Here is an 18926-nt window from a genome sequence, read left to right on the forward strand (position 1 = left end):
AACAAAAGTGAAGTGATACAGTCAGGAATGTTAGAGTGCTTGCGCAAAGCCAAAGCTCCTTGGTGGAAAAGTCAGTATTTTCTTATAAGGACCCCCTGATTTTCATTCCTGTGCTATGCTATTTTTTGTCTTAGTTTGGTACTGGGACTCAGTGGTATTTTACCCCTGAGATACATTCCCAGCCCTTGTTTTATCTTTTATTTTGAGACAGGGTCTCACTAAATTGCCCAGGCTGGCCTAGAACTTTCAACACTGCCTTAGCCTCTGGAGTAGCTAAGATTACAAGTGTACACGACCATAGCCAGCTACTATCCCAATATATATATTGTAGTTGTAGATGGACAGCATGCCTTTATTTTGTTATTTTTATGTGGATCAAACCCTGTGCCTCACATGTTGGAGGCCAGCACTCTGCCACTGAGCTACAGCCCCAGCCCTACTTCACCCACTTTTGATGGCTGAATAGAAGGGATGTGGAGAAAATCAGACTGATCAATAGATAGGTAGAGGCAATGGCTAGCATTGAAAAAAAAAAAATATAAGAGCAGGGGTGGGGTGAGCTGGGGCATAAGAGAATGTGTCAAAATTTTGGTGCTTATCAGTTGGCTGTTTTTAAATAGGTCGTGAGAATTACTGTCTTGGCCACAGGCCAGCTCCATGACTGACGAGCAACCTGTCTTCTGGTGGCATCTCAGCTGGGAGATCCTCCTCCACCTTAGAGGTTTGCTTTTTCAGATGCCTAAGTCCTCACTCATCTCTCTCTGGTGGCTTCAGGATTCCCGGGTCCTAAGTGCTGCATTCCTCCTGGAGAGAAAAAAAAAAAAAAAACCTAGGGCATGAAAGCTGAGAAAGAGGAGGTCCTGGGAAATGAGACTACAATGTGAGAAGTTTTGGGGTGGGGGTCTTCCTAATATGTCTCTGCTCTACCTCTACCCCATTCCCAGGGCAACACCAGTGGTTCCAGGGTCAGGAGCAAAACCACTACTCACCACATCCTGCCAGGCAAATCACCAGTTTCTGCTTCCTAAGACTGAAAATGGGTCTCTCACCTGGGGAGAGAAAGGGATACACAGCCTCTGACCTGTGCTGTGGAATGGAGGAGGCACCTGTTGCTTTGAGACTTGAATACTTTTCTCTAAGGGAGCAGAACTCTGTGGTGAAGAAGAGTAGAGGGGTTGGACTGTCATGATAGTCTGAAACAGGGGGTACAGGGTCTCATTGTAGTAACAATCAGTCATGCTCTGTGGGACTTGGTATCTTTCCAAGAAACTTTCTGAACCCAAGATTCCAATATTCTATGGTGATACTTGTGATTCATGCATTTATTCACAGCAAACAAACTTCCATTGAGAAGCTGCTGTGAACCAGATATTGTGCTAGGTGCATAAGATATAGAAATAAATAAACCCTTACTGGGAGTGATGACTTTTTTATTTTGCATTGTTTTATAGAAGAAGGAAACTAGAAAGGATCCAACCAGAAGACAGTTTCCACTGGCCATCTTTAAATTTTGTCCCAGTGGATTGTCAGGGAGGCCCTGGGAATTCTTGGTCTCTCAGCTGCTTCATGTATCCAAAATATTTCCCAGGGGCTGGGGTTGTGGCTCAGTGGTAGAGCACTTGCCTAGCATGTGTGAGGCACTGGGTTCAATTCTCAGCATCACATATAAATAAATAAAAATAAAGTTCTATCAACAACAACAAATATTTCCCAACTCTGGTCCCTCTGACTTCCCTTCTCTGCCCAGGGCATATTAAAGAGGGGACCGTAAGTCTGACCAGAGCCAGGGCTCAGTGAAAACTTCAGGATGGGAAAGAACAGGAGACCTCCTTTCTCCTTGAAGAGGATTGAATGGCTGTCTTCCCTTGAAGTGATGTGTCCTCAACTCCAACCCCAAACCCTTTTCCTTGCCTCTGGATTTTGTCTTTTCCCCTGTAAGTTCCCCCACCCCAGTACTGGGGATTAAACCCAGGGGTGCTTTACTACTTACTGAGATATATCTGCCACATCCCCACTCCCCGTTTTTAAAAATATTTTAAGTTGTAGATAGACATAATACCTTTATTTATTTTTATGTAGTGCTGAGGATTGAACCCAGTGCCTCACACGTGCAAGGCGTGTGCTGGACCACTGAGCCACAACACCAGCCCCTCCCCAGCCCTTTTTTGAGATAGGGTTTTGCTAAGTTGCTTAGGACCTCCCTTAGTTGCTGAGGCTAGCATTGAACTTGGGATCCTCCTGCCTCAGCATCCCAAATCTCTGGGATTATAAGCATGGGTCCCCATGCTCTCCTCCAGTGCAATCTTTTATTCTATAATTGAGAGACTAAACTTGGTGGGCATATTCTGGGGTGGAAGCAAGGGCAGTTTAGCAGGGTTCTGGATCTAGTAGTATTATCTGACCCTCTACAATCTGTCATTCTTGTCTAAAATGAACAAATTATGTGACTGTTCCTGTGTATACACAATAAGAACATAGTTTCTCAGGTGAGCACAGTGGTGCATGCCTAATACCAACTACTCCAGAGGATGAGGCAGGAGGATCAAAGTTTGAGGCCAGCCTCAGCAGTTTAAGGAGGCCTAATGCATTTTAATGAGACCCTGTCTCAAAAAAAAAAAAAGGGCGCGGGGGGGGGGGGGTGCTGGGGATGTGGCTCAGTGGTAAAGTGCCTCTGGGTTTAAACCCTAGTACCCAAACAAAACCCCACAGTCCTGAGGCCTTTTTTTCTCTTTTTTCTTTCTTTCGGGACCGGGGATTGAACTCAGGGGACATTAGACCACTGAATCCATCCTATTTTATATTTTATTGACAGACTGGGTCTTACTGAGTTGCTTTGCATTTCGCTTTTACTGAGGCTGGCTTTGAACTCGCGATCCTCCTGCCTCAGTTTCCCAAGCCGCTGAGATTACAGGTGCAGGGCTCTCCTGATGTATTTCTTTCTTTCTTTCTTTTTTTTTTTTTAATATTTATTTATTTTTTTAGTTATCGGCAGACACAACAACTTTGTTGTTATGTGGTGCTGAGGATCGAACCCGGGCCGCACGCATGCCAGGCGAGCACGCTACCGCTTGAGCCACATCCCCAACCCCTCCTGATGTATTTCTGAAACAAGGTTTTCCATCTCTCCAAGAGCCCGTGTTCCTGTGGGTCTTCTCTTCGTTTCTCCAGCAGTTAAACCTCAGAATTTCCCAGTGGTGATGTGGAGGCAGAAGGGACTGTGAGGGTCTGAGGTCAGGTACTCTGTGTGAAGCTAGTGATGTAAGAAAACCTGGGGGTGCAGTGGTCTCCTTCCCTCACGCCCTCACCAGAGAACTTCCGCGCTTCTCCTAGTGGTGGGGGTGGAGGGCACAGCTCTCAATTCCATTGGAGATCTCTGTACCTGCGGGCATGACATCCATACAGGGTGCCTGGTGACCGAGTCCACAGAGATTCAGAGGAAGGGCAGAACCAGAAGAAACCGGGAAGCTGCCCTCGGGCACCGGGTCTTGGAGGTTCGTGTCCACTGTGTCACGGAGTTGGCCTCCAGGGTAGCTGGAGCCACTCACCACAAGCGCGCGGGAGAGCGGATGCCCGGCTCTCAACTTTGAGAAAGGGCCGGGACCCGCCTAGCCTAGGTCCACGGCCGAGGACACGAGTGCGCGCACGAGCAGTCCACACAACGGCTCCTGCCGAGTTGCAGCACGCCGGGCGGTGCGCTTCCACCCGGGTTCCTAGGCTGCAGGGCCGCGAGGGGGACGAAGAAAAGTCTAGGCCTGGGGTCCGTAGGAGCCCGTCGGGGACTCCGCACACCCAACAGGGATGAACGGGCGCCTCTGTCGTTGCCTTTTCTCAAATCCAAGGAAAGGAAGCTAGGCTTCTGCTGCTGGTGGCATTCACCCCGCCAGGTCTCATCCCTCGGTGCCTGGGTTGTGCGAGGTGCAAGGGGTTTGGAGACCGCATAGGAAGAATGGAGCAGAGTCAAATCCTCCAGAATGTAGTGGCCCTGGCAGAATGTCTACTTGGTGCCTCCCACTCCTTCCCTCCAGCCTGTTTACTGGCTGCCGCTTGGTGCCTGGGATGGGAAGAGAGGTGACGCGGAGACAAGTGGCTCCCAGGCTGGAGTTGAAAAGTCACAAATAACTGTACAGCGTGGTAAGTTCTGCGCGAGGGGAAGCCACCCGGAGGTGCACCGAGACCTGAGTGGGTGGGGGCATTCAAAGAAGGCTTACCAGAGGAAGAGTCCTCTGTCGGCTGGGTGCTAGAGTAGAGGAAGAATTGCTAGGGAAAATGGATGGAGTGGGGCGCGGTGGCTCCCTCCTGTAATCCTAGCCACTCAGGAAGCTGAGGCAGAATTGCGAGTTCCAGGCCAGCCTCAGCAATTTAGAGAGGCTCTGTGCAACTTAGTGAGACCCCGTCTCAAAATAAAAAAAATAAAAAAGGGCTGGGGATGTAGCTCAGTGGTAAAACGCCTCTGGGTTAAATCTCCAATACTCTGCCCCCCCCCAAAAAAAAAAAATCAACGGAGATAAACCCGCACATTCCAGGCTAGGTGAATGAGTGTGGCCGAGCACTATTCCATGTCCGCATGCCCTTAGCAAAACAGGGCCATCCACTGCTACATAAGGGTTGGGGGGAGAATCTGATATTTTGAAGAAGGTATCAAGGGAAGGATCAGAACTTTATTGGACTTATACTTTTCTGGTTTGGGTTTAATTACTTTTGGTAGTGGTGGGGATGTGAGTCCTTTTAGAGTGTGTGTTGCAGGGCTGGAACGAATACCTTCAATAACGGCAGGAGGAGCAGTAGACTACTCTGGTAGGTTCCCCAGGCCAGATTCAGTGTCTAATAATTGGGACTCCAACCTGGAGGTGGAGTTTCTTGGTTCCCTTGGTGAGAACCTCTGGAAGGCTCTTGCAATCTGTCCTATGCCAAGGATGTTCTTCTGCAACTTCTGCCCACCCCTTGAGACCAACTGGCATCCCCAGTCACCATCCCCACTCCTGGGAGCACTGCCAGAGTTAACTCTCCCCTGACCTTCTCTCCTCCAGGACCCAGCATCTTCTGCTTCTTGAATTACTGGGGATAGGAACACATAATATTTAATATCAATCAGAGTTTTTTTCTTTTGGTCCTGGGAACAATCCAGGAGCCCTTTGCCACTGAGTTAACATCCACAGCCCTTTTTTGAGATTAGGGCTTTACTAAATTGCTGAGGCTGGCCTCGAATTTGCAATTTTTCTGCCTCAGCCTCCCAAATTGTTAAATGCCTCTTTTATTTATGTGCCATCGTGTCTGGCTTGGTAGGTTGTTTTTTAAAGACAAAGAACTTGTGTCTCAGAGCAATTAACTAGCTCAGTCCTATGAACCCTGCATCAATTTGGGCTCCCTTATGGCTCTTGGTGCTCACACACAGAGCTGGAGCATAGACTGGACGCTCTAGATGTGCCTGTGCTTTAGTAGCTATGCCCTACTGGGGGCCAATAAATTGCATTCGGAGGTTCCCCTCACCATGCACTGGGACTGGCCTGGGCAACCTTACAGAAAAGGCAGACTCTTCTGGGTATGGTGGTGCACATCTGAAATTTCAATAACTTAGGAGGCTAAGGCAAAAGGATTGCAAGCTGGAAGTCAGCCTAGGCAGTTTAGAGAGAAATTGTCTCAAATAAAAAATAAAAAGGGCTAAGGATGTAGCTCAGTGGTAGAGTGTCCTTGGATTCAATACCAATTGCTTAAAAAAAAAAAAGGGCAGGCTATGGTGGGTCCTGTTTACAGTTATTCCTTCCAGCCCCCAAACACAGACCAAAGGACCCCCAAGTGGTCCAGGGAATAATGCAACAAACAAATCTAAGCTGAGGCCAGTGGCTTCCTGGCTCCTTAGAGCTGCTAGTCCACAGTCAACCCATGTTTACCTGAGGAATGGTCTCTCCTGGAAGAAGCTGGAAGATGTTGATCACTACACTACCACTCCTCTTCCCTCCCTCCACCTGCACTTGAGGTGCTTATTTTTTATTTATTTATTTTTTTGTGGTGCTGGGGATTGAACCCAGGGCCATATGCATGCAAGGCAAGCACTTTACCAACTGAGCTATATCCCCAGCCCTGGAGGTGCTTATTTTTGTTTTTCAGTGATAGACAGCAAGTGGCTGCCACATAGAACCCAGAACCCTAAGAAGAGCATGTGGAGGACAAGAAGTCTGAGGAAACCCCAGTGGATGCACTTGCTGGCTAAATCCTGGGGACTATTTCTTCAACATCAGAGGCAGCCTTGGATCTGGTTTCTACCATAGGGAGTTAAAGGTCTGGGATCTTCTTGCCTTCTAGTTAAATATGGCCCAATAGGGGTTTCAGACATAATTTCAGGTAGTGGGAACCCCTTACAAATCTCCTTCCTTGGGTCAGGCCAGAGGATATCAACTGTTTCCTTCATGAACACACTCACAGCCCCTGAAACCCTGCTTCACACATACCAAAGGCAGAAAACAGCACAGGAACTGCCTAAGCCAAATGACATCTGTTAGGGCCAGTTCTCACTAGGGTTAGGCATCCTGTTAGGTGCCTGTCCCAGTTAAGACTGCTGTTTGTTGTTGTTGTTTACCAAGATTAGAAGTAAGCCAGGGAAACTGCAGGCCCCCCTGGGTCTAGGCAACTTGGCCTTCTGGAGAACCAGGCTGCTTAAGTTGTCAACAGCCACTTTCACTTTTGGGGGTGCAGTGCTACGAGAAGGGGAAGAAAAAGAGCAGGAGAGGCTTTCTTAAGAACTTTGAGGTGCCACTTAGGATGCAAGCCTTGGACTAAGTCTGACCCCCTTGTTAAAATGGCATCAAGTTTATTTACAAATATCTGTACAATTGATGACAAGTCAGGACTTCTCAGAAGCAAAACAAAGGCAATCTTTTTGAAGGGAAGTTGCAGGCAATACTTTCCCTGCACCTGTCAAAAACAAGACAGACCTATATGCATGAACTAGGCGTATGGACATTGACCTTCTCACTTCCTGGAAGGAACTGAAAAATGTATAAAACAGACTTGGGTGCTGCACTCTTCAACATCAAAACCATGTTGGGGATGGGAGTGGTGGAGGGGGCCACTGAGGCAGTTCCCTGGCATAAGAAATACTGTGACCCATAAAGAAGCCCAGCCGGTGGGACAAAGCCCATCTTAGGCCTGGCCAAGATTGTGACTCAGAGGCTCTGCCTCAGCTGGGACTGCAGCCAAGTCCTCAGTCTTGATCCCAATTATCAGGTAGGCTACTCAGGTGGTAGGTTAACTTTCAGTCTTCTTTGGTTTGGTTGGCTTTTCTCCCTGCTCTGTGCTTTGGCATCTCCGAATGAAGGTTTCAGCAGCTGCAGGTGGGGAGGTAGTGGCAAAGTGCTACAGTGTGATGCAGTTTTAATAAAAATTTTATTACACAGCCATAATGTAAATCGACACTTCTCCAAATCCAAATGATACTAAATACAGATCTACATGGTGGATCAGAATGACTCCAGCAAATTATATGGATTCTATGATTTTATGTCTTTTAAAACCAGAAAGAAAAAGTCCAAGTTTGACATGATAGGAGAGGTCCCAGCAGCTCCAGGACTCTGCTAGAGTCCAGGCAATGTTTAACAGTCTGTGATTCCACATTTACACAACAGTCTATAAAGAGTTTCGGTCAATGGACTATTCAAGTATATATGATTTTAATGAGTCCATCACCACTCCTTTGCCCAACTGAACTGTCACAGCTACCATATAGCTGTGTTACAGTCATTTACCAATTTTACACAGTCACAATACTTTAAAACCACCCATTGCCGATTTTTTAAAAAATATGTAAACTAAGTTAAAGCAACACTGAGGCTCTACCAAACCCAGAAGAGTTACCAAGTTCATTCTTGTTTCAAAACAACTCTGTGATTTCCCATCATCCCCTTCCTTATACAAAAATTGAGTGAAGAAGTACAGAGTAGAGCTTCTAGATTCCTCTCCCTTTTGTGGAAATCAGCAGCTCTCAGCTGTTTCTTTAGCTTAGTTCTTGGTATATATAGTCAGCTGTACTTTGTTCTGAAAAGATTTGTTAAATGCCACTTTTATTTACACTTGGAGCTTTACACCTGAGAATGATTATCAAGCAGTCAGCTTATCTCTTTTCAAACATTTCATAACGACATACACACCTCTTTGCTGGCTTCACCCTAGCTGCACAACAATATATATGCTTACCATATATATATGTATACACACACACAACTGCACATGCTGGTAACATTTTCAATCTAAATCTTATTGTTTGCTCTCCACATTCATGTTGAATAATTTCTTTTAAAAAACAAAACAAATGTTATTCTTGCCAAAACATCAAAACAGAATCACTAGGAAGACACAGGTACACTGGGTGGGAACAAGACACACTCTATGTTCAGCCAAGAAGCTGTAGGCTGTGCCATGGGATGAACAAGACACTTTTTGCCCTCCTGGTACCTGCCTCAGGCTTCCCTCCTGCCTGCCAGGACACAGCCTATAAGGCAAGGAGCTAAACTAGGGAGTTTTCTTGAAGATGGGGAGGTGATGGAGGAAGAGAGGGTAGGGAAAGTTACACAGCTACAGCAGTCAGGTCTGTTTAATAAGAAGAATCACATTTAATGAGTTTCTTTCTTGCAGTTTCAGATGCTCAAGTACAGCTGAAAAAAATCTGAAACAGCTATAGACCAATGACAGACTGATACAAAGAGTACTGCGTTTTTAAAAAATGATAAAAAAACCCACACTTACATACACATACACACATACACACACACACACACACACACTCTCTCTCTCTCTCTCTCTCTCTCTCTCTCAAATTAGACCCCCCTCCCTCCCCACAAATGTACACTTTTTGGAAACTAAATTGTTTTTGAAAACCCTTCTTCACAGAGACGGGAAGAAGAGAAAGATGAGAGAGTAAGGAGGACTGCAGGTGCCCAATCCCTGCTCCCTCCACAAAGGTCAGGTGCCAAATGTTCAATGGTTGGGTCCAAGGCAGTCTTGGAGAGAAGACTGCCCAGTGCTGCTGCTATCGCCACCAGGGGCTCCAGCAGGAATCCCAGCTCCATGGTAATACTGAATGTGCGTAGAGTGGCCAATGAACTGTGCTGGTTAAAAAAAGAAAAAAGAAAAAAAAAAAAAAAGGCAAACACAAATCTAAAGACATGGAAAAAGCCCAACTGAGCCCAGATCCATAATGGGTGGGGCCCAGGGGTTTGGTGGGAGATGGTGCAGACAAGGGAGGTCTATACAGCAAATGGTTTATATTACAGATGACTGGCAGTTTAGAGTCTCTTCCCAGTTCTACTGCTGCTCCAGCCCAAAGAGGGCAAATCAAAGGAAAAGAGGAAAGGCAGGACACTGATGGGCATGCAGGGTCAGAAGCAGCAGGCTGGATACTCTCAAATAAGCCCCCGTCGTTTTTTGTAGTCCTCCAAGTTCAGAGATCTCCTTGGAGCCCCATCCTTGGCTGGAGGAGCCTTGGAGGTGATGGCCAAAGCCTTTGACTCTGTGGGAAAGAACAAATTGGCATGTGAAGTACCTACAAAGTCTTTTAGTCTTGTGCTTCATTCCTTCAGATAGCCTTACTGACTGCAGACTGTAGTCAAATGTAACTGCAGCCAGTCTGACCTGGCCTCTACAGATACTATCCCCATTTCTTCAGTTTACTTTTTTTTTGGTACTGGGAATTGAACCCAGGGGCACTTAACAACTAAACCACATCCCTAGTCCCTTTTTGGTATTTTATTAGAGAGAGGGTCTCCTTAAGTTGCTGAGGCTGGCTTTGAATTCATGATCCTCCTGACTCAGCCTCCAGAGCTGCTGTACCACACCATGTCTGCCTCTCCATTTTTTCATTAAAGTCTCCTCACAGGCCAAGAGAGCTGTGGATCCATATAGTCATCAGTCATCAGTACTTCCCCACCCTCACATACCTGAGCTGGGAACCTGTAAATCAATCTTCACATCAAAATCGTGCACTTTGAACAAGTCTTCTGAGAGGTCACTGGCTGACTTAGAATTCAAATCTTTATCCTTTCCCTGACCCTGGAATAAGAAGAGGAAAACGAATTATAAAGAGCATAAGTATAAGAAGATTTTAAGAAGCAGCAGCCACTAATGGCCAAAGCTCTTATTTAAGTTCATTATATTTTCCTCTAAAGTCCTTTTCTGATTCTCAAAGAGGGAAGACAGGAGAGACCATAGATAAGAGCTTTCTTTTCTGAAGCTTACAATGTCCATACGCCTAGCTTATGTATATAGGTCTGCTTGTCTGTCTTGTTTTTGACAGGTGCAGGGAAAGTATTGCCTGCAACTTCCCTTCAAAAAGATTGCCTTTATTTTGTTTCTGAAGTCCTGACTTGTCACTCAATTGTACAGATATTTGTAAGTTTCAAAGCAAAAAGGAAGACTCATATCTGTGGTATGTGAGAAGGAAGGGTGGGCTTAAGACAATAGGCCATCTTCTCACCCCAGATTTCAGGAATTCCTAGGACAGTCTACCCAAGACTCAAAATTGGGTAGAAAATTTTTTGTAAATGGGAGGTTTTTCTCAGTTTCCCATTTTTGTTTTCACTTATATAACCATCTGATCCTTACAACATGTCAACTGCTTCTCCTAATTATCCTCCAAAGTAGGTAGGGTATATAAAATACTCCCTAAATGTGCCGCAGAGATCTACAAATCAGTGGCCCAAAGACACAGTGGCTTCAACTCTAGTTAAGTAATGGTGCTGAGTTTAGAGTTTAGCTTGTTTGATCAAAATTAAGTTTTGCTGATTATAAAAAACTATGATAGAGAAAGCAATGTAAGTGGGACTCCATGTTCTCCTGTGGGAAAAATCAAGCCCAAACCAGGTAAGGTGCTCACTCAGGGTTCCAGCCAACAGCCTAGCTCTGCAGCCACAGGGTAGTTAGTACTGCACTTGCCTTGCTCATTTCCTTTGGAGCATCTGGTAACACTCCAGAACCATACTTTGCATTTAGCTGGGCCAAAATGGCAGCTTGAACAGCCGGGTCTCTGGACTGAGAAAAAAAATAAGTTATTTTTAGAGACTTTAACATTCAGAGTCTTATTGCCAGATTCTTTCTACCTACTACCAATAATATCATAAGTACCACAGCAGACTCATCAGTAGCTCAGTGGAGTTTTCCTCAAGGCAGCAAAAGAAGGGAAATTAAAAGCTTTTAAAACTACACTTATGGAGATATAGCACAGTGGTAGAGTGCTTGCCTAGCATATGAAGGCTCTGGGTTCAATCCCCAGGACTGAAAAACCAAACAAAAACTAATCCATATCCACACCTGAGTAACACATTATCAATATGAAAACTTGAAATTCAAAGTGCTCAAATATCCAAAACTTTTTGTGCACCAACCGGGTGCCATAAGTGGAAAATTCCACACTTGACCTCATGTGACAGGTTGTAGTCAAAACATAGGCACACTAAAAATATGATACAAAATTACCTTCTGGTGATGTGTAGGACATATGAAATATAAATGAATTTCACATGTAGACTTGGGTCATATCCCCAAGTTATGTAAATATTCAAATATACCTCCCCCACCAATCCAAACTTTGAAACACTTTTGGTCCCAAGCACTTTGAATAAGTTACTTTAGGGACTGCACTGCACTATAAACCCACCCTGGTACACAGGGGTTAGTCACAGGGTTTTTATGAATCCATGTCAGGTTTTCACTACCTGTGTGACCTATAGAAAGATAAAAAAGGAAGTTTCTGGACTCAAGAACTTGAAGCAGGCAAGCAAATCCCAGCTAGGAAAACATTATTTTTAACTTCTTTATTAATTTCCTAATGGAATTCATTTTATGTCCTAGAATCTAGGTCCTGACTAAAAATGTCCTCTTTAGGCACTCACATTAGAGACGATGGTAGGTTTGCATTGCCGCCTGGTAAAGGGATCCATCTGTTGGTTTTTCATGTTGTGACTTTCAGCCTAAAACAGAGAACATGTATTAGAGAACCATACCTCCTTTCCCCATCCTCTCATTCATCATAAGCTTGCTTATAAATAATCTCTTTGCAAGGGGTGCAGGGGGTGGGGGAGGGGAACAACAACCTAGAAGTTATTATCCTTTCCCTTTAAGAACACCAGAGTAGCTATCAGGGCAACAACCAAAAATCAGAAACTGGTAAGAATGAATGTCTGTGGAGTAGTCTAAGGGCAGAAAGGGGTAAAGCAGAGTAGAAGACTGCTGTTTTTCATTATAAATTAATAAATTACATGGGTGAATGTACACAGAGAATTAGTATATGCTAAGTATATGTGTTATTTCAATGATTTAAAAGATAGACTTGAGCAACATGTAGGAAGATTTCATATCATTCTATTTAAATTTTTTCAATGATTCAGATAAAGTTGTCTTACTCACCACAAGGGCCTTCTCAGACTCCACAATGTTCCACTCCCTGTTCCGCTGGTTGATATAACTATGGGATGAGTAAGAGATGAGTCAGTGGACCATAAGAGGGATGTAGTCTCGGAGCCCTGACCCCAGAGATCTGGAGAGTCAGTGTAGCACAGTGTGTACAAGGCCACAGGCTTGCCCAATAATTTTGGCCAAGGTCTTCAGACCATGGATAGGGGCCCAACCAAAATAGGCTCAGTTAACACACCTGATAGCAGATATGTTCTTGGTCCGCTGGCGGTCCAGGGCCTCGGCTCGCTCCTCCAACTCATTCAGCTGGTCTTGGATTTGTTTTGCCTTGTCCTGATCTCCCAGGTCTTCAGCCATGGCCTGCACACAGAGAAGCATGTAAGCTCTTGGCTATGATTGCTGGAAGGGGATTCTTGATATACAGCCTAATAATATATGCAGTTTATTAATTTATGATGAACAAATGACAAGAGATGTGAAAGAATAGTGAAGAGATACTTTACAAACACAAAATGTGTAATTTTTCTTAAAGTACACTGCCATATAGCTACCTGGCTATGGACCCCTAGTGGCAGCAATATGTAAAACCCAGGTCCACATGGCTAAACTATCATAACAAGGCTCACCCCATCAGGATTTGAAGAATGGAAAACCACCTACAATAATCGGGCTTGATAATATCAGTTGTCTGTTTAGACCCAGTGAGGAATAGTAGGTCTTAACAGGTCTTTTTTTGTTTTGTTCTTGCTATTGTGGAATGAACTCAGATGTGCTTTACTACATCCCCGTTTTTAAAATTTTGAGATGGAGGTCTCACTAGGTTGCTGAGACTGACCTGAATTTATAATCCTCCATCTCGGCCTCCTGAGTCACTGGGATTACAAGTATGCAACACCACACCTACCTTTGGTGTAGGGGGGGGGGGTCTATTTTACTACACATGAAAGTAAAAGGACTAGAAAGTAACAAGAATGGAACAATTTCAATTTATAGACAGGAAAATGGCCGAGGAATTTCACAAAGACATCAAGAATACACTGTGTTGCTTATAACTGAGCTCAGAGTTTTGTCCCAATTCTGCTATCATTAACTTAGCAGAAGATATACTAGTAGTTTGATTTCCATATCTCCTTACAGGATGGGCAAAGAGGCTCGAATACATGTCCTTACCTTTTCCTTTAGCAGCTGAGTCTTCTTCATAGCATAGTTGGGTGGAGCTTTTCTGAACCTTTCTTTCTCTTTAACAATCTGTACCAGAGAGGAGATACCAACAGTGAGGTATTCCTAAACTATTTCTGTAGACAGGCTAAGTGAGCCCATTTTGGAGGCAAGCAGCTAGTTAAAAGGGGACTGCTCTTCCTATAGCGGCGTCATGCACCCAAGAGAGAATGAGTTCATTCCAAGGGATACTATGCTGCTTCCAGGGTCACGGAGATTCTTCTGGGACAGTCTGAAGGAATATGCACCAATGAACAGCAGCAGCCCAAGGGCCTGGTATTGTAAGGCTAGCCACTGTCCAAGAGAACAGAAATCAAAGAATTCTGCCAAAATATTTTGGAGAAAGAAACTTCCAGAAGGACCAAACCTAGCAGAATATATAGCCCTGATCCCTAAATATACTGAGTCTACGTAATCTAATCTGCAGATGTGAATATACAGAGAAAAACTCGATGAACTATGAATAATAAGGTAGCAGTATTAGTATTCCCTCATCTTCATGCATACCTAAAAATATCAAGATATAGGGAGAAAATAAAATTATGATCTCTAAACCCTGATGAACTTGATAAACCTCCAGGCTCTGGGGTACCAAGGTTTCTTACCTCTTCAATGTCCTGATCGTTGAATTTATAATTAAGAGCTTCTTTAATAGATAATTCCTTTTTATTGATTTCATCTAGAGTGGGCAACTGCATGCCAGCAGAGAACATCTGGACCAAAATATGAGAAAGGTTATTAGTAAAGGATTCGGGAAAGAGACTTTTCAGTGTTTGCAAACAACCGCTAGGGAAGCTCTAGACACTTACCGCTTCTTTCCACTTCATGAATTCACTTTCAGTAAATTCTTGGTTTGAGACAAACTCTAGGCGGAACACTCGTTGGTCATTACCATGCCTACATAAAAGAGAGACGGCATTTCCAAGAAAGTGTGTGTTGACTCTAGGATCAGCAAAGCAATCCTACTACCTCTGTGTACCTTCTATCTCTGCAGTTCTCAATCCTGGCTACCCTTTGAAATCATCTAGAATTTGATTCTGTTTGTATGGCCACTTCCTAGTCCAAATGGCTCTTTTAAAACAAATTAGGGGAGACAATGGAGTGAGGATGTGGGAGGGAAACGGAGAGATCATGGTGACCAATATAGGTCCAGGGGCAGCCACGTCCATCACAGCTCTTTGCTGTGTGATCCTGGCAAACTACTTCTATTCCTTTCTATGGGGTCTTTAGAATTCTTAGGGTCCACTGGGTGCAGTGGAGCATGCCTGTAATTCCAGCAACTTGGGAAGCTGAGACAGGAGGATCGCAAGTTCAAACCTAGCCTCAGCAACTTAATGAGGCCCTGAGCAAATCAGCAAGACCCTGTCTCTAATAAAATATAAAAAAGGGTATGGCTTGGTGGTTAAGCACCCCTGGGTTCAATCCCTGGTACCAAAACAAAACAAAACAAACAAAAAATTAGTTCCAAGAGGCAGGGATTTGTGTATGTCTATCTTGTTCTTTCCTTTAAACTGATGATCAGAACTGTACCTAGCACAAATGTTGAGTGAATGACAGTTTACTGAAGAGGAAACAAAGTCCTGAAAGATAACTTGACTTTTCAAAGATGAATTTAGTTAAGTGAGAGAGCCAGGATCAGAAACAAGCCTCTTGACCGTGTTCGCTGGGCATTTTCTCTTATGACTCAAAATCATTCTTCTGTATGTCCTAGTACTTCATATTCCTGTCTCCCCAGCCTTTTTTTTTTTTTTTTTTGGTGGTACTGGGGATTGGACCCTGGGCTTTGTGCATGTTAGGCAAGTGCTCACCACCCACTGTTTTTGATTTTATGCTGTCACAGTGTCTTACTAAATTGCCCAGGCTGGGACCTTGGGAGAAAATAATATCTGGAGACTTTCCCTATAGGTAAAGATAGAATGAGTTCCTTTAGGGTACCTTGTGGGACCACATAAAAAGCATTCATAGTAACAGGAAACATTACACTGGAGGCAATGACAGCTCAACAGGCAGTGCCTGTTTAAAGAGGGAACCAAAGCTGCCACAGCAGTGCCTCTTACCGTAGTTGTAGCCCTTTGTTTGTTCTGGTACCACCCAGCTGGTAAACTTTGGCAGTTTCCACAACACCTGTGATCTCAGCAACCTAAGTGAAAGGATAGAGACACCAGTCAAAAAGAAGACTCTTCAGAGCTCTCTATATAACTCTTCCTTTGACTCTATCTACCCGAACACAGACAAGCAACCCTGTGCTGAGAGTAGCCTACAACTGTCAGGTATTCTGTGTTTCTATCTCAAATTTGGAATTCAGATGGCAAAGCACAGGGACCCCTGTGCCCAGGGTAAGCAAGCTCCATGAGCAGAGACAATTGGCCTGGTGAGGCCCATTAGCTTTCCTAAACTAAATCTACCTTTATTAAGGGATGTACTTGGGACTTCAGAAGTTGAAAAATAATAATAAGGGGCTGGGGTTGTGGCTTAATGGTGGAGCACTTGCCTAGCATGTGTGAGGCACTGGGTTCGATTCTTAGCACCGCATATAAAATAAAATAAATAAAATAAAGGCCCATCAACAACTAAGAAAAAATTTAAAAATAACTACAAACAAATAATAAATTTAGTCTCCTTTGGAGAGAGTTGCTTAGGCTGGTCTTGAACTCCAGGGCTTAAAAGATTCTGCCTCAGCCTCCCAGATATCTGGGACTACAGGTATGACATTACCAGTTCTAGAGGTCAAATTTTTTTTTTTTTTTAGGTAGTGCTAGGGATTGACCCCAAGACCTATATTCCAGCCCAACGTACAGGTCAAATGTTTGGATATTAGGTATTAAAACCATACCTTGGACATGCTAGGCAAGTGCTCTACCATTGACTTATATTCCAAGCCCTTTTTATTTTTTGAGACAAGGTGTCACTAAGTTGTCCAGATTGGCCTTGAACTTGTGATCCTCCTGCCTCAGCCTCTCAAAACAGCAGGGATTACAGGTCAGGTATACACCACCTATACCTGGCTTGGAGGTAATTTCTTGCTTTTTTTTTTTGTACTGGGGTGGAACTCAGGAATACTTTACTACTGAGTATATCCCCTATCCTTTTTAATTTTTTTTTTGGGGGCGTGCTGGGGATTGAACCCAGTGGCATGCAACCCCTAAGCCACATCCCTAGCCCTTTTTTATATTTTATTTAGAGACAGGCTCTCATTGAGTTTCTTAGAGCCTCACTAAGTTGCCGAGGCTGGTTTCAAACTAGCAATTCTTCTGCCTCAACCTTCAGAGCTGCTGGGATTACAGGCATGAACCCACTACACCCAGCATCTTTTTAATTTTTTTTTTTTTAGGAAGGGTCTCTCTAAGTTGCTGAGGCTGGCCTCAAACTTGCGATCCTCCTTACTACAGCCTCCCGAGTCACTGGGATTATTGGCATGCATCACTAGGCCCAGCTTAGAGATCAATCTTTATCAACCAAATGTGAAGACCATGGAGGTCAGTTTCTGTTGTACAGCTTTCTGGAACATGGCATGGCTGCTGGCTCCCATTCTAGGAGATAAACACATTAAAACAAGATAATCTAGAATAAAACAAAAATAAACAAGAGAAAAATCAAATAGCTATGTTCTTCTAGCCATTCAGATGATAGAGGCTGTGTTGGAACATACAAATAGCCTGTATAAGGTTGGAGTTATTTTATATTCTCTTTAACTTCCCTGGTCCTAGAAGTTTTTTTTAGTAATTTATTATTTGAATAAATAGATCTTACAGATTATGTAATTTCCAAAAACTACTTCATAGCTGTTTCCCTTTTTCCTTTTGTACTGAAGGAGCATAGAGAAAATTGTTCTAAATCCAAAACCACGAGTTTCTTGGGCTTCAATTACTTTTCCTGGCAGCAGGTTTGCGAATCACATCTCCAGTCACTATAGATTTTCACTCTTCTATGGGCATCTCATGGAATCTACTTTCTATTCTACTACAGTTTGGATCTTAGGTGTCTCTCAAGGCCCACATGTTAAAGGCTTAGTGCCCAGCTTGGCACTACTGATGGGTGATGAAAATTTTAAGAGGGGAGGCCTCCTGGGAGATTTTAGTTCTCTGGGGCATGCTCTCAAAGGGCATTATAGGATCTTGGTCTTTGCCTTTCTGTCTTTCACATATGGGCCATGAGATGAGTGGTTTTTCTCTCCTTATGTGCACCGCTATAATGTGTTGCTCCCTCAGAAGAGACCCAAAAGCAATGGGACTGACTACCCGATCACGTTTATGATACTCATAAAACGTGAGCCAAAATAAAATTTTCATTTGATCATCTCAGGTATTTGTTACTGTAAGAAAAGCTGACTAAATACACAGTCAAATGTTGGCAAATAGATTTGCTTAGTATCTCCTACCTCCAGGAGGGTATCATTATGTTTAAAATATGGAAATCTGGGATGGTGGTACACACCTGAGATCACAGGCACTCAATAGGATGAGGTGGAAGGATTGCAAGTTTAAGGCCACTGACATGGTGAGATGCCCATCTCAAACAAACAAAAAAGAATGAACAAACAAACAAATAAATAAATACCAAGGACAACTGTCCAAGGAAAGAAATACCAACCCGGTAAACTGGTTTGCTGTTATGGTTTCCAATGCCAATTCGTACAAAACATCCTGTGACAGTTTTAGCAAAGAAGGGCATATGACACCAACGTTCTAGCTTATGCCGTGATAATCGAACTCTATTCAACTCTTCGGGTAGGGAAACTGGTTGTGATTTTGGAGGGATCTCTTCCTTCCTGTAGGAAACAAAGTGGCAGTGGGAAAAATATTCAGCCTAAAAACAGAATAAGATACATAAATAAACACCAAATTCTTAAAACTAAAAATACAAAGATTAACCTAGTAGGAGAAATAAATAAAACATCAGAAAATAGTTAATCCGGGCTGGGGATGTGGCTCAAGCGGTAGCACGCTTGCCTGGCATGCGTGCAGACCGAGTTGGATCCTCAGCACCACATACAAACAAAGATGTTGTGTCTGCCGAAAACTAAAAAATAAATATTAAAAAATTCTCTCTCTTAAAAAAAAAGAAAAAAAAATAGTTAATCCTGTTTCTAACCAGTAGTGTGAACTTTTTTTTTTTTTTTTTTGGTACCAAAGTGGTCAAGGGTTGCTTAACCACTGAGCCACAGCCCTTTTTTAATTTTTTATTTTGAAACAGGGTCTCACTAAGTTACCTAGAGCCTCACTAAGTTGCTGAGGCTAGCTTTGAACTTGCAATCCTCTTGCCTCAGCCTCCTAAGATGCTGAGATTATAGGCATGCGCCACTGTGCCCGACT

The 18926-nt window shown here is 43.7% G+C and overlaps 1 protein-coding gene across 1 annotated transcript in view; it reads right to left on the minus strand.

The window, feature by feature from the left end:
* Positions 1–7361: 7361 nt before the first annotated feature.
* Rtf1 (RTF1 homolog, Paf1/RNA polymerase II complex component) overlaps positions 7362–18926 on the minus strand; it is a 60934-nt gene continuing 49369 nt past the window's right edge. The window contains 11 exon segments of the mRNA XM_015480797.2: positions 7362–9499; positions 9927–10038; positions 10921–11016; positions 11877–11954; positions 12391–12448; positions 12635–12756; positions 13567–13644; positions 14220–14327; positions 14424–14511; positions 15672–15754; positions 18205–18382. Coding sequence (XP_015336283.1) covers positions 9393–9499; positions 9927–10038; positions 10921–11016; positions 11877–11954; positions 12391–12448; positions 12635–12756; positions 13567–13644; positions 14220–14327; positions 14424–14511; positions 15672–15754; positions 18205–18382 — 1108 coding nt within the window. The 3' untranslated portion in view covers positions 7362–9392.

This window comes from Marmota marmota, unplaced genomic scaffold (genome assembly GCF_001458135.2).
Source record: "Marmota marmota marmota unplaced genomic scaffold, marMar, whole genome shotgun sequence".
Classification (NCBI taxonomy): domain Eukaryota; kingdom Metazoa; phylum Chordata; class Mammalia; order Rodentia; family Sciuridae; genus Marmota; species Marmota marmota.